The following is a 15,459-nucleotide window of genomic DNA, read 5'->3' on the forward strand; positions in this document are numbered from 1 at the left end:
AAGGGTAGGACAGAGAACTGGGGAAAGGGAAAGGGAAATACATAAGTATGGAGACAGCCAATCGACTGACTGACTGACCTTTCCATCGGACACAGCAGTCTTGCACCACAAGGGCCCTTCCCGAGTGATGTCAGGCAGGGGGCTCTCAGGCTGTGCAGGTTCCACCACACGGCACCGCTCTGTGGCTTCCACAATGCTGGGCGTCTGTACGACACAGTGATGGTTAGTACAGCATCGGATTCAATAAGAGTGGGGGGACTGGGGGTGGGGGGTGGGGGGCTGGGGGGGGAGGGGAGCTCTGTGCATGTGTGTGTGTGTGTGTGTGTGTGTGTGTGTCTGTGTGAGTATGTATGTGTATGTGTGTGTGTGTGTGCATGTGCGCATCCGTGCATGCATGTGTATGCTTAAGTGTGTATGACATGCATCACTGTCAAAACCATTTCTAAGTACTAACCAAAGGGTTGATCCAAGCTTGTAACTAATGATAATTTGACAAATATACATGTACTCACAGTAAAAGCAAAAATAAAGCAATTCCCCAATCAAAATTACTTTCGACATATATTCATTTTGGCTCATTTTAGAAAGCGCTGTGAAATCCTGAAGTGCCTTGTGCACCAGTGAAGCCCAGTAAGATATGTACAAATTAAGCTCAAAATTATTTCCCTTGCTGTCAGTCTACCTCCGTTGACTCCCCATTTCTGACAACATAAAGATTCATGATTCACTAAAAAGAGTGATAAGCTGATTTTCTGAATGACTCATCTTTTCTAAGTCTCTGTTAGCATCTTCATTATAGAAAATTTAAAAGTGTGAAGAATGTTTAGATCATATATTGGTGAATATCATTATCTCTAAAAAAAAAAAAAAATTTTTTTTAAATGCTGGCTTGTTTCCTTTCACTGATAAAATCATGTTCAAATCTTCACTGCACTTCATTGTTGATTTTGTTTTTAAATGCTGACAGTCATCTTCAAACTGATAACATTCACATATAAGTACATTTTAAGATGATGCCATCTTTAAAACCAGTCTAAAATAGCCTATTCTTTTAAGGAACATTGGATACCAAATCCTCCTTTCCATTCAGCTTAAAAACAACAGATGAGCATAACTGCTTACAGCACCATTCTAGTAGTCTCAGTGTCTGGCCACAAATGAAAACTGCTGTAAATGGTGCATATCACTGAACTACAAAGAAAGAAAAAATTATCATTTTCATCTTATAATGAAGTCATCAAAAAAAAAACACACACACAATCTAATCAGAAACACAATCATTAAATTAATTTTTTTATGAAACTTGAATTGTATAAACAATTCACATACATTATATATAATACATATACATAAAATAGAAAATATACAAGAACAGGTAATATATTGATAGTAGGCCAACACCAAATGCAGATTTCACATGTATATACAGATGTAGGTATATATACATGTCTGAATTCATTGTGAATATCAAAATACAAGTATCTTACAAAATACTGATACTACTGTATCAAAGAATGATGTATATCTATACTCGAGATAACATGTCCCCTGAATACAATGAATACAAAACATGAATGAAGAAGATACTGAAAATAATAAATTTTAAAATAAAATTTCAAATAAAATCGTGCTGTAACAGGAAAATGCAGCATAATACAGATCAGACCCAACAACCAAAACCAACACAGCCGAGAACACAAGCCGAAGACCCTGAACAATAGAGCACTTGCTGACATTTGCAAGGGAATAACTCTTTACAGCATGTTGAAAATGTCATGGAACATACGACATGGGACAACTGACCACAGAGCACTGTGACTCCAGAACTCCTTCCATCAAACATGTGTACCTGTAAGCAGCAAGTAAGCCTAAGCCTCTGTGACTGAACACACCCTGAAAGTGCATTGTCACTGGAAATATACTTGAAAACTGAAGGCATGGAACTGCGCTGACTGGCTGAGCAGATAACGAACCTGGCATAGTACAGTACTGAGTCAGTCACAAAATGTGGCCAACAGAGCAAACTGACAAATCTTGTTTGTGTCAGTTTGATAAGCTACAGTGTATGTCATCAAACTGAACTTTTTCAGTCCTAAAAGCTGTTGTTAATGAACCTCTATGACATGGGTTATTTAACAGTAAACTGATAGCAGTTCATTGTCATGTAAGAGAGTTGAAAAATTTGCCACAAAATTACAGAAGCGGATACTGAACGGATGGTTGGGAAGAAAAAACAAGGGACAGTCATGACATAACTGATGCTAACTTATAGCTCAACATACAAAATAAATGATATCTGAAATGAATTTATGTCAGACAGAGAGCAAGAGAGAGCAGGAGTAGAAGGAGAAGATATGTTAGATTTTCGACTCAACATGGATTGGAGAGAGAGAGATAGAGATGGGGGGGAAAAAAAAGCCTTATGATTCAACAGAAAATTGAAATGTGACCTTTGCAACTCACATTATCACTGACTAAGCCATGAAGTGACATCAGACCTTAACAATCCCATGAGAAAACTGACCAAGAGATGGCAAACATCTCAGAAGATGATTAGATGATGAGACAAATCAACAGTAAATACCATGGAGGCTGAAACACGACAACCAATGTCACCCTGACATTTTATATAAAAAACAAAACAAGCGACTATACCACTCTTGACAAATGCACACCATGAGACGTTTCGAAACTCAGAGCACACTGTTCCATTCTTAACAAAACAATATACCAACTGCATGTGCTCATCTCAAAAGCAAGAGCAACACCATTTCAACAAGACCACAACTGACTTTCTTTACCAGCCATTCATCCTACCAGTGATGTGCCATCTTCAACCAATGTGCCAACCTATCAACCAAGCTGCTCAGTCAGGAGCGGGTAGCATGCCATTTTAACAACTATATGCCAGTGGTAGTCGCCACGCTTTGGGGGCATACTGCATGCCATTCAAACATGCAGTGTGCTGACAGCCTATGTCAACCTAAAATGACCACACGGCATTGTATTCAAACAAACTAGAGTGTTGGCTTTGCCTGCCATTTCAGTACGAAACACTCTCATGAGTCATGAACAATATTTCAACTTGCAGTCAAGTTTCAAGGGTTCTTAAACCTAACACCCACATGTCCATGTTTATATTCATATTCATATATATATATATATATATATATATATATATATATATATATATATATATATATATATATATATATATATGAACAGTTGCTCACACTTTCACAGGGTGAGACAAGTGAATGCCATTCTGATTTTAATGCCTCAGAAGACATGTTTGGCAATTTAACAAGTGCCGGCAGTAATATACATATTTCATTTCTGATGCAATCTACTTGCACTGCAAAAGCAAAACTCAAGTCACATGCAATCAAACCATATTCAAACATATGCGGTCCCCCACATCCCACCCACCCCCCATTTCCCCTTCATAAACACCCCGTGTCTTTTGTTCAAATCCTGCTGTGTTCATCACTACATCTTTTATAATTCCTCCCCGCCTTGTTTACTCTCTGTCTTAATTCATAACATCTTTACCATGAGAAACAAAATGTTTCGTTCTTTAATTCTATCCAAAATGAATGTTGACAATAAAAATAAATGTTGACAAAGTGAAGTGTAACACACACACACTACTTACAATTCTGCTGATGTTCCCATCAAAGGAGGGTGCACCGGCAGATGACGAAAAAGAAAGAAAAAATCAAATCAATGGTGAGCTAATCAAACTGGTGAAACAAAAAAAAAACAGACACATGGTTAAACCTTTGATATATCGGTGTTAGGTTAGTGTTCATGGTTGCATCTGATATATCAAGAATACACACCAACAACCTCTGGCCTCCTGATACATGCTCATCAAAATTCATGCAAATGTGGGTCAAAGCAAATCTTGTGTGGTCAGACAGCTGACGGAGAACAGGTTGAGTGCTGGGGAATGGGGTGGGAACAAAATGTACAAGCATGTTCAAGTAGAGCATTATGATTGATAAATAATTTCAAGACCAGTTTCCCCAAGATTTCCCTTCCTCGTTTTAAGTTGCTATATTTACTATACTCATTCTAATGAACATTTTCATTAAAATGAACTTCATAATCCTATAGCTTTGAACCCATTGTATATATCTAAATACATTTACATACATGATCCTATGATGGTGAAACAACTCAATGGCAACTTTAGAAAGACCAATACTTCAGTAACAACATAAGCTTTGTACTAAAAGGTGTTTCTTAGTTGACTGCTGATTTGTCAGCTTGTCACACTATCAAAATATGAATTAAACAAAAAGTGATCATGCTAGTGGTCAAACTATAACTTGCCACATCTCATGACTGTCAGAGCAAGATAATTATACTGCTGGATACAGTCTCTGACAGTCTGAGGTTTGCTTTGGCCCACTGAACAATGCAAACTGGTGTGCGGTTCAGTCTGTTTGAAAGCCAATGAGAATGGATTTTTTTTTTTTTTTTTTTTTTTTTAATTTTTAAACATGCAGAATGGGACACACAAGAATCCATGCCCATGCAAATGAATGCTACTTCATATTTACTTTAGATATATGATATAAGCACAGTTGCTTTTTTCTTTCTTAAAACATGTAAAATGTAACTCTTGTTAACTGATTTGCCCACAAAAATTATATTTGAAGTTTGCTTCTTTTTTTTTTTTCTTTTTTTTCCTGGTCACAAATCTTCAAAACAAAACGAACTCACACAAAACAAAGATCTGTGTCCTGCGCTTTTTTTTTTAGAGTAAAAGAGCAACATGCATTATGTGCATCAAAATTCTCCCAAAACTTGCAACAACAACAACAAAAAGAAGACTTTTTAACAGACTGAACTGCTTCAACCAAAATGTATTATGAGTTAATGCTTCAATACAATCATCATGTTAGTCAATACTTCTCAACTTCAAATGATTAATCCACAAACTGTCAGTCAGTCAGTGGGGGTGGGGAAGGAGGATCACAAAGGGGTGGGGAAGGGGGGTCAGTTCACCCTGTTAACACACCTGTTCACCAAAGAAGTTCTTCAGTTTGTTCAAACTGAACTGACGCACGGGGGTAGACCTGTTGGAAACAACATGGCAACAGCGGAACAGGTGACAAAGAGTGGCTACCACTTACGGTTTAACAAATAGAAGCCATTACCATTAGAAAAAAAAACACAAGTTGTAAAAGCAGCAGACGATACCAGGTATACAGAAAATCCTGTGTCACATTTGCAGTCAGATGGTTAAGCACTTCCTTTTTGTCTGTGGTCCCAACTCCTACGTCAGTATCTAAAGCCATGTGTTTTTCCATCCTTGAACTCTCCCATGTTTAAACTCTCACACAGCCAAGAGCACTTAATAGTTGTAAATGTCTCCTCTAAAATAAAAAAAGAAGAAAAAAAATTCAGTTGTAACACTGCCCCAGTAATATCCTCCTCAAGCAGCACACATCTTTTCTCCTGTTCTCTAGGTAAACCCACACACCCTCTCCTTTGTCATCACACATACTTACTTCTTTCAAATCAGAAATTTCCTGACTCTGCCAAGTAAACAAAGAGAAGGAAAATAATTCCCTGCACAATATGCTGTTATACATTTCACCAACTATAATTACCATCCTGAACCCATTCTGTGCACTTACCAACAAGCATTTAAACCATCCTCAAAAGAGACAGGGCTTTTTGTACTGCAATCACATACTGTTCTTTCTGTGTAATATCTACATAGAAGCTCATCACCCATGGAATTAATCAAAACAGTTCTGCCCCTCTTTCAGTCGCCTCTGCTGTAAGCTGAATCTTACTATTTCATTTCATCTTCACATCAGAATTTCATCTGGCTAAAAAAAACATCCCTGATGTGGACTTTTAAATCTTACATCCCTACAAATGTACATCCACAATATAAACGAGCAGATCTTAAAAATATCTGACACTGGTTGTTAAGTTTTTTCTCTGGTCAACGTTTGATTTTGACATCTCTCCATTAACTCAGTAAGACCAGAAGCAGCTATCATATCAAAACTGTTTTTGGCAAACAATTACACCCCATCTACTCTGCAACTGCTATAATACAACATCCAATTACTTCCGTTTTATTACAACAACATTGCAAGGTTAAGGTTTCCAAGAAGCAGACAGGATCAGATTTTTTGCCCCCAGGATCCCAAGACTAAAATTATAACAAGGAAAGGCTGTAAGAGATGTTTGCTAAGATGTCTGACACCACCATGCCAAGACTGAAATCACAAAAGGGAGAGGTTATATGAGATTTTTGCCAATCTTTTTTCCCCAGGAAATTATGGCATATTGTGAGTTGAAATCGGCTGAAACATTCAAGTATCATTAGACCAACTAATACCAGAGCCCATCAGTAAATTATTTTTGGCGTGTATGAGTTAAAACCAGACAATTTGTTTTCCCAAAGAACGTAAACATCAAAAGCCACTTTAAGGTCATTGCATGAACAGAAGAAACCCAAATAAATATAAGAAGAAAGAACTGATCATTCCACCAAAATCAAGAAAAACAATCAATTTTCCAGCACTAGTATGACTTTCATCAAATAATATCAAATGATGAAACATTCTTTGTAATAACCTGTCTACCCGCAAGAAATGGTCACATTATCAATCCAACAAGCATGGAGTAATTACTGAAGAACAGGAAGTGGCTCCGAGTTAGAATAAATTGACAAACAAAAAACAACTATAGCCAACTGAATCATATCAATTGAAATAAGTAACAATAAAATAACATTGCAACAAGTTTGAGTAGGTGCAATTATGTTTTAATTTGTTCTTTACTAAGTAAACACAAAGTGTTATAATCTCTCTTGACACTTCTATACATTTGTGTGCATGCGTATGACTTGTGCAAACATGCATTTATACATTTCTGCATTTGCTGACGTACATGTGAGGGAACATGGAAGCATGAGCATCTGTGTGCATGCGTGTGATCTGCAATTTTCTTTTCATCCAGGTCATTGTTATATGGCGATGAAGGGCTCATGCAGTAAGAAACTTTACCACAGTCAATTAACATGACAGCAAAGTTCTGGAAAAATTAAATCTGAGAGAGTTCTGATACAGGGTCATCAGTCATGTTCAAAACCAAATCAATAATAAACATTCCCCGCGTTCACTGTCACTCAAACTACCCTTCATGTTCTCCCTCCCACAGTCCACAATATTCCCGTTTCATTTCCTTCAACCCTTCCCCTTACAGATAAACAGACACATACTGACCAAGACAAAACTATCCACTTTTAGTGAATGCATTTCGGTCACAGGTTCAGCACAAAAATAAGCTGCAGAATGAATAATTCTGGATCAAGATGTCCGTTGTTTACTGCTAAGTTCACAGAAAATCTTAACACCTTTTACTTGCAAATCTGCAGGGTGTGTGTGTGTGTGTGTGTGTGTGTGTGTGTGTGTGTGTGTGTGTGTGTGTGTGTGAGTGAGTGAGTGAAAGAGAGAGAGAGAGAGAGAGGAATGAATGAATGAATGAATGATTAAATGAATGAATGAATGTTTAATCATTTTGGCTATGGGCACATGTATACATGTATCGGTAGTTTCAGAGAAAGAGAGAGAGAGAGACTGTGTAAGAGAGGTTCTGTGCATGTTACCTAATTAAAAGGGAAAGTTCTTTAAATAAAGGTCCTTTTACCAAAGGCGTGCCTCAGCTGACTGACAACAGTCTACTGTCATCAAAAATAGGTTTGTTGTTTGTGGCTGGGTTTTTTTTTATTTTTTTATCTGGTTTGGGTCTACTGACTTCTGATAAGTATGCCCCAATGGGTGTGCCAGTTTACTTATCAATTACCTGAACTGAATTCTGAAGAGAGACTGAGAGAGAGAGAGAGAGAGAGAGAGAGAGAGAGAGAGATTGTGTTATGTGGTGTGGTGTGTTGTGTTGTGTTGTGTTGTGTGTGTGTGTGTGTGTGTGTGTGTGTGTGTGTGTGTGTGTGTGCATAATTCTGCATGCATGTGTGTGTGCAACTGTGACCTACCCAATGGCAGGAAAACAAAAGCAGAAAGACAAAGATGGGCATGCAGGTGAGACTTACGCAGGTTCCTCAGGTATGGAGACAGAGAAGGGCGAGAAGGCAGGCTCCAGACCAGGGTTGTTAGAGCGATCACGGGCTGTTGCCATCAGGTAGGAGGTGCGGCGATGGAGTTTTGCCATGGAGTCTTCTACCGTATCTACACACACACACACACACACTCATCTATGGTAATGTGGCGCTTAATTCTCTTTCTGCAAATGAAAATATTTAACATACTCCCTTGAAACTGTTGTCAGCCTCTTTCTCTTCCTCTCATTACCCCCCCCCCCCCCAAAAGTCTGATAAGTACAAGATGTTTACTGATACCAGAAAAAAGGTACCTTTGTTTTATCATACTAAATTTTTCTTTGCTTCTTGCTTCTTTCTAATGTATAAAAAGTTTTAAACATACTACAAATTTGTGAACAACAAGAACAAAAACTTTATAAAAAGGTGTTTTTTAAAGTGTTTATGAAGAAAAAGACAATGAATTGCTACCTGACACCTTCTTCGTTTAAATCAAGTGGGTGTTGTTGTGTTATTTTTTGTCACAACAGATTTCTGTGTGTGAAATTCAGGCTGGTCTCCCCGGGAAAGCGTGTCGCACATAGCCACAGTGCAGCTACCAACCCTCCTTTTCCTGCTTGCAAGTGTATTACTTTTATATCAGAGTATTTTTGCTTTCCTACTTCAGAAATTTTGCCCCAGTGGATTTCTTTTAATGCATGCAGAGTGCATGGTGCACATGGGACCTTAGTTTATCTGAAAGTTGGACATGGGCGGATGCACAAAGCAGCACCATATTCTGCTTGAAAGTGTATTAGTTTAATATCAAATTATTGTTGCTTTTTTCAAAAGAAAATTTGCCCCAGGAAACCTTTTTTGTTGCTGTGGATTTCTTTTAATGTATGCCAAGCGCATGCTGCACATGGGACCTCAGTTTATCTGAAAATTGGATGTGGAGATGGGAGAGATGTGTGAGAACCCACCTGCTGATTTCTTCCTGAGCACCACGCTGGGCAGGGGCTCCACAGTGCTGGTGGAGAGCACGGATGACACTGGGGGTGTGGGGCGCTGGCTGAAGTTGACTGCGCTGTCACTGCTCGACATCACTGACAACGCACACAAAACACACCGCAGCATGTTTAATACTACTGTGCATTTTTACACACATGAAGAATCGTGTGAAAAAACAGGTATGGATGTATATATAATCTATGTGTGCATATTTAATTATTGTTAATTTTATTCATCTATTGCTTAAAGTGCAATTTTGTGTGAAAACATACCATCAGCTTAATGCATAATAACCAATAGACAAAACACTGTTCTTATTAAACAAACAAAATAAAACACACACAAAAAAGAAAGAAAACAAAGCCTTTGGCCTTGGAATGATGTGTGCAGATTTACTCCCCTTGCTTTGATGGCTTCGGCAAAATCTTCCAGGGGAAAAAAAAAAAGATTCTACAATATTTACCTTGTAGGGTTAGAACACAACATGATACAAAGCAGAGCTCTACATGTTTCAATTCTAGAGTCTTTTACAGGCTAAACCAGTTATACAGATAGACACAGACACAGTGCATGTTCACATTCTCGTCCTGAAGGAGCTTGGATAAATAAAGTTTGAGTTGATAAGAAACCTTCATTTACCAATGGGTTTTTTGTTTTTGGTTTTTTTTGGTTGCATTTGATAAACACACACACACATACTGGGTCTAACACTCACAAACACATATCATATAATGAAAAATACACATGTATGGCATGATGTATGGCATGCACACATACACACTAAAAGAAATATAAAAGAACCACCGCTACATCAATAACCCCCCCCCCCCACCCCCCACCCCCCCCCCCCCCCAGAAAATAAGCGATCCAATTATTCCAACCTGAAGAGGGGGTATTGTTGTGAGGGAGATAAAACATGGAGGGGGATGATTCATGTTGCCCAGGCATGTCCCGCTCATCCAATTCTGGGGATGGGGTCTGGGCATCTGAAAAACCACCAACATCATACCATGAAACACTGTTGTGTGAAGAGTGAACAGAGAGTTATGGGATGGTAACATCAACACGAAACACTGACACGTGTGGGATGAAAAGAGAGTTGAGATATGGTGATATCACCAAGAAAGAGACATGTGCGAAATGAAAAAAGGGTTGAGGGATGATGACATATATCAACAATGATAATGAACATTTATAATACCCTCTACCTTCTTTGCACAAGGGTCCAGAGTGCCAACAATCAACATCAGTTAGGGGGAAAATAGTTTTTATAAAAAATTAAAACATAGGGCACTATAATAATAAAAAGCTTATATTAAGAAAGACAAATGAGTACACACAGACACCACCCTAATACCCAGTCATCCATAAAAGCAGATATGTGTTCAGATGCTTTTTGAAGCCAGATTTCAACTCTGATTTCATTTCATGAATGTGGACCAATATATCAAAACAACCATGCTATCCCTGTAATCTTTTTACAAAGTGGAATACAAAGAACACAAGAGTCAATATATGATTGCAATGATAAGAATGGAAAATAAGGCTGAACAAAGTCAGACAAGTACTGAAGGGATATGCCAGAAAAGTATTAAAACACATGCAACAAATAATGTAATCAATTTTCTGAGCAGTATGAAGCCAGTGAAGTTTAGCCAGCTGTGGTTTATTGTGGAATTTCTTGGAAGCTGGAAGCCTTGAAGGCCAGGCAAGCTGCAGCATTCTGAACTTTCTGAAGCTGTATCAAAGTTGGATAGATCCACCCAGAAGTGAGTTAAGTAATCAAGGTGGGAAAGAATCTGGAAGTGATAAGGATTTTGGTTGCTTCAGCAATGAGGATATGTGTGTGTGTGTGTGTGTGTGTGTGTGTGTGTGTGTGTGTGTGTGTGTGTGTGTGTGTGTGTGTGTGTGTGTGGATCCATCATTCAAAACAGAAAGTAAGGTCACCAAGAGTGCTGGTGATGAAGAACCACAGAATCTGGGTCATTACAGTTTTTTCTATATTTGATGATGAAACATCAATTTTAAGTTTGGGACAATGTGACAAGGCTGTACTTACTTCCTGCTTCCTTTCGGCATTTCACAATATATCCCACTCCCAGCCTCAATCAGGCTTTAGAGGTACAAACATCTGCAGTGATGGTTAGGTAATTCTAACAACACTCCCCAAAATGCATCCCTGAAGTGGACAACACTCAACGGCATGTTCCCAATCTTCTTGTTTGATCCCTTGACACATTCAACACTAGGTAGGAGTCAGTCAGGGACCAAAAATTCACCACCTCTGACGAGGCTAAAAACCTGCGTTTTCACTGTCATCAGTCATGATGCTAAACACTTTGCCACGGTAGCTGGTATGATGACAATAATTGCTTGGGTACTGAGCTTTACTGACTGACCTCTTGACAACAAATCTGATTATAAAAACAATGTTTATATAACAAACAACAGACAGATAATTCTAAGAACCCAAAACTAAATGTCAGTACACACCACAACAAAATACAACAGTTATATTCACTCACATCGCACAGTTGGGGCATTGACAGCGGACAGGTAAGACGACTTGCGCTGAGGTCGTGACCCCAAACCACCCTCACCGGGCCCCAGAAGGCCTGGCTGGTAGTCCAGCTCCTGCTGCTGCCAGTCCACATCCGCTGCCCGGGGCCACTCGTGGACCGACAGGGGACGCTGGGTGCTGACTGCTGGGTGCACTGATGATTCCGGTGACATGGGGTACGGTTCCCTTCCATGGTGCAATGTGGGCTCTGGGGGCAAGGACTTGGATTCTCGCAGAATGGGCTGTACCACTTGTACAGGCTGAACAGGGGGCTGGGATGGAAGCAAACTCATGGGGGGATGTCTCTCCTTGCTCTCTGTACACACGGGAACGATCTCCACCACAGGTGGAGAAGACACCGGCACACTGCGGTTGCTTGGGGAGACGAAGATACGTACAGGAGTGGATGTGGAAACGGGTTCGTCCTGACTTCCCACCTCACCCCCTCTATGATCCACCTTTACGAAAGAGTCTGACGTGGTCACTGACGTGTAAACGTCTGAGGCTGAGGGTTCAGGGAATACTGTATCCTGTTCTGATATCTGCTCGATGGACACACGACGCACTTTGACAGCTGGTTGGGGTTGAGTTGGTGGAGTGTTCTCCCTTCCAGGTGTCCTTTCCCCGTCCTCATCGGAGGACTTCTCAAAGCTGGCCATACGATGGGCCACACTTGTGAACTTGCGCTGGGAGGTGAGCTTCTCCAGCTCTGTGCGCAGACGACTTGGCGTCTTGGTGTTAGGGGGCAGGTTGTTCTCGTTCTGTCCGTTTTCAAAGAGCACCTTACGCTGCCACACTGACCGAGCATTGCCGTTGGCGTTGGAAGCCATGCCCCCCTCCAGAGGCCCCGGGGACCCACGCTGCACCTCCACGATGTGCGTGGATTTGCTGGAGGGGGTCGCCTGCACCTCAATGTGCGTTGGCTGGCTGGGTGGTGGCTGGCGCTGAACATCAATGGTGGTGTGGCGGGGAGACCTGGTCAACGCAAAAGAACTCCCAAAACTGTTCTGAGGCGTCGAGGTGGAAGTCCCACTCACAGGAATACGGACCACAAATGTTGTACCCCCCCCACCCTCCCCATACTCTCGAGTCCTGCCTATCGAACTGCCCAGACTGGACCGGTGAGATCGGTCTGGGGCTGCCGGCTGAGTGGTGACTGTGACCGAACTCCCCACACTAGCTCGCTGAGGTCGGTCACTGCTGGAACGAGTCCTGAACTCATTAGAATAGGCTGAGCTCTCTGAAGGGCGACTTGACTGGTTTAAGACAGGAACATAGTATCGACCATCCCGCTTGTAGTCACCCACACCAGAGGACCCATCCTGAGCATAACTCTGCCGAGGGGAAGGGGTGCTGGCCCCTGTTCTCCCCAATGACTCTGCATCACGTCCACTGCCCACAGACCCACTGTCCTGCACGCTACCCGACGTTGAACTGCTGGTGTCGGAATCCACACGAAATCGACGCTCTGCCACGACAGGCACTGAATGCGTCAAGTTGTCAGCGCTGGTGGCACGAGACTGAGGAGAAGGAGTGTGTCTGGGAGGGAAGTACAGGCCAAAGGAGTACTTGGCCTTGCTGGGGACTCCCCCAGCCAGCCGCATACCAGAGTCCTGGGACACAGGCCGCCCCGGACCTTCCCGCGACGTCCGCCTGGGGACGGGGTCCTCTCTGGCCTGCGTGGATCTGGCACGTCCAAACTCCTCTCTCCTCCCTCGTGCGTCCTCTGGCCGTCCAGCCATCCCAAAAGTGTAGGTGTGGTGTGGTCCATGGGCACCATACCTGCACAATGAGCAGTAATGTTTACTGGCTATCATGAATGCTTCTGATCAGAGTGTATTGTTGTCTGAGCCCAAATTATTCAAAACAGCAAACAACTACAACCACACAAACAAATCACTTTCAAAAATACTGAGTTAGAAGATACACACAAATACATGATACAAACAGATCTCCTCAACTAAAAAGGGTAAGAAGAAATAAAACAGAACTGACTGCACCCACTCCAAACACAGAAAACTGAAACAACAAAAATGACCACAGGGTTTGTCCCAACTCCCTCTGGGCCCTGTGTCTTCCCTTGGCCCCTACCTACCTTTGCTGCCCCCCTGCACGCTGGCTGCCAGACCCTGACATGGCCAACTGCAGTGCTGTCTTGTGCAGGGGGCTGGGGTTTGAATCCTGCATGTCAGTCACTGAGGGCTCCGACAGGGAGGTGGTACTGCCAGAGAGGGAGTCGGTGCTCTGGGACTGGTACGCCTGCAACACAGCAATAATAGAAATCAACAGTTTCTGCAGCAAACTCCTTGAGTGTAGTTTAGAGCGCTCAATGTGCTTGACAAGAAGAGACCATACTAATGCCAAGGAAACTGACAGAATAACTACACATGTGCGCACGCACACACACACACACGCACACTTATGACTGAATAATGCATTACAGCAAAGAAAACAACAGAGATTACCTAAGTTTGACAAGAATGTTTACAAGAATGCTAAATAATTAATGATTGTTGCTAGTAAATAATAAATGATCTTTTTTAAATTCAACAATAAACAATAATGAATTAATGATCAAGTTCAGTTCCAAAACTGGGAGTACGGGGACTTGACTTTGCAAGACTATAAACTTGTTTATATATTTGTATGTGCTTGCGGAAGTGAGAGAGACACACAGAGAGACAGAGACAGACAGTGAGACAAGAGAGAGAAAGAGTCTATGTGTCTATCTTTTTTACCACCAATTCCAAATAGAAAAAACAACATTTTTTCCCCTTACATCTCACTTCCCAGCATCCTGGCTTGTAACACTGAATAATATTAGATGAAATGATTTGATTGCTCTGTTAAAAGCAAAGACCTTCTCCATCTATGCATGTCAGATGTTTGTGCGTGCATGTGATTGAAGCTTCACAAGGAAACAAATGATGAGCGCCTAAAAGCAATTGTCAGTGGGATCCACCTAGGTAGGCAGCCTTTTGTGCAAATGATTCCATGTTTGTAAAGTGCTTAGAGTTTGGTCTCTGACTGAAGATAGGAGCTATATAAGTCTTGGTAATACTACTAATAATGATTTGAAGCAATCCCGGTAGTCAACATTTTTTTCTGGACAGTCACTGTACTTCAACTGGTAAGGATAAATAGTTCTATAAGCAAAAGCGTCATCTAAGCTGGGACAGCTATGACCAACTTACCATCTGCAGAATGTCTTCATCTTTGGGCACCACAAGTAGCTTCAGGGAACGAGAACTGTAGACAGATTGACAGACTTCTGTAGTCATGATAATGACATTACATAACAAAACAGACAAAAGAACAGAAAAAGCAGACAGAAACATCCAGAGAAAGGATGGGAAAGAGACAGAGGAGAGGGGGGGGGAATAAAAACACACAGAAAAAGACAATGTGTATATGGAGACTGAGAGAGAGACAGAGACATATTAGAAATGGAGTAATGGAGAAGAGACAGAGACTGAGAGAGACAGAGAGGTAGTGACAATGAGAGACTGAGAGAAAAAAGACATAGAGAGAGAGAGAGAGAGAGAGAGAGAGAGAGAGAGAGAGAGAGAGAGAGAGCCAGAGAGAACAGGCAGGCAAACACAAGACAGAGACAGAGACACAAAATCTTACTCAAGAGCAAAACTAAAGTCTATCATGTTCAGATGCAAAAAATAAAACAAATTACATATTATTCATATGCTTCAAATAGAGAACACTCCCGACAACATCAACATTTGACGTTAACCATACCCACTGACAGGGGTAATTTTGTACAAAGGCTTTAATATAAGCATGAAAATGATTCATACACTTCATGATT

At 41.1% G+C, this 15,459-nt stretch overlaps 1 protein-coding gene across 2 annotated transcripts in view; it reads right to left on the bottom strand.

The window, feature by feature from the left end:
* The window catches only part of LOC143293439 (rho GTPase-activating protein 21-A-like), an 80,899-nt gene that overhangs the window by 26,962 nt on the left and 38,478 nt on the right, over window positions 1–15,459 (bottom strand). For both annotated transcript variants that reach the window (XM_076604292.1, XM_076604293.1), the window contains exons 6-13: window positions 14,834–14,888; window positions 13,735–13,898; window positions 11,605–13,421; window positions 9,961–10,065; window positions 9,052–9,174; window positions 8,084–8,219; window positions 5,030–5,087; window positions 79–204 (exon numbers count right to left, since the gene is read on the bottom strand). In XM_076604292.1, coding sequence (XP_076460407.1) covers window positions 79–204; window positions 5,030–5,087; window positions 8,084–8,219; window positions 9,052–9,174; window positions 9,961–10,065; window positions 11,605–13,421; window positions 13,735–13,898; window positions 14,834–14,888 — 2,584 coding nt within the window. The remainder of the gene's footprint in view (window positions 1–78; window positions 205–5,029; window positions 5,088–8,083; window positions 8,220–9,051; window positions 9,175–9,960; window positions 10,066–11,604; window positions 13,422–13,734; window positions 13,899–14,833; window positions 14,889–15,459) is intronic.

Source organism: Babylonia areolata, chromosome 19 (genome assembly GCF_041734735.1).
Source record: "Babylonia areolata isolate BAREFJ2019XMU chromosome 19, ASM4173473v1, whole genome shotgun sequence".
NCBI lineage: Eukaryota > Metazoa > Mollusca > Gastropoda > Neogastropoda > Buccinidae > Babylonia > Babylonia areolata.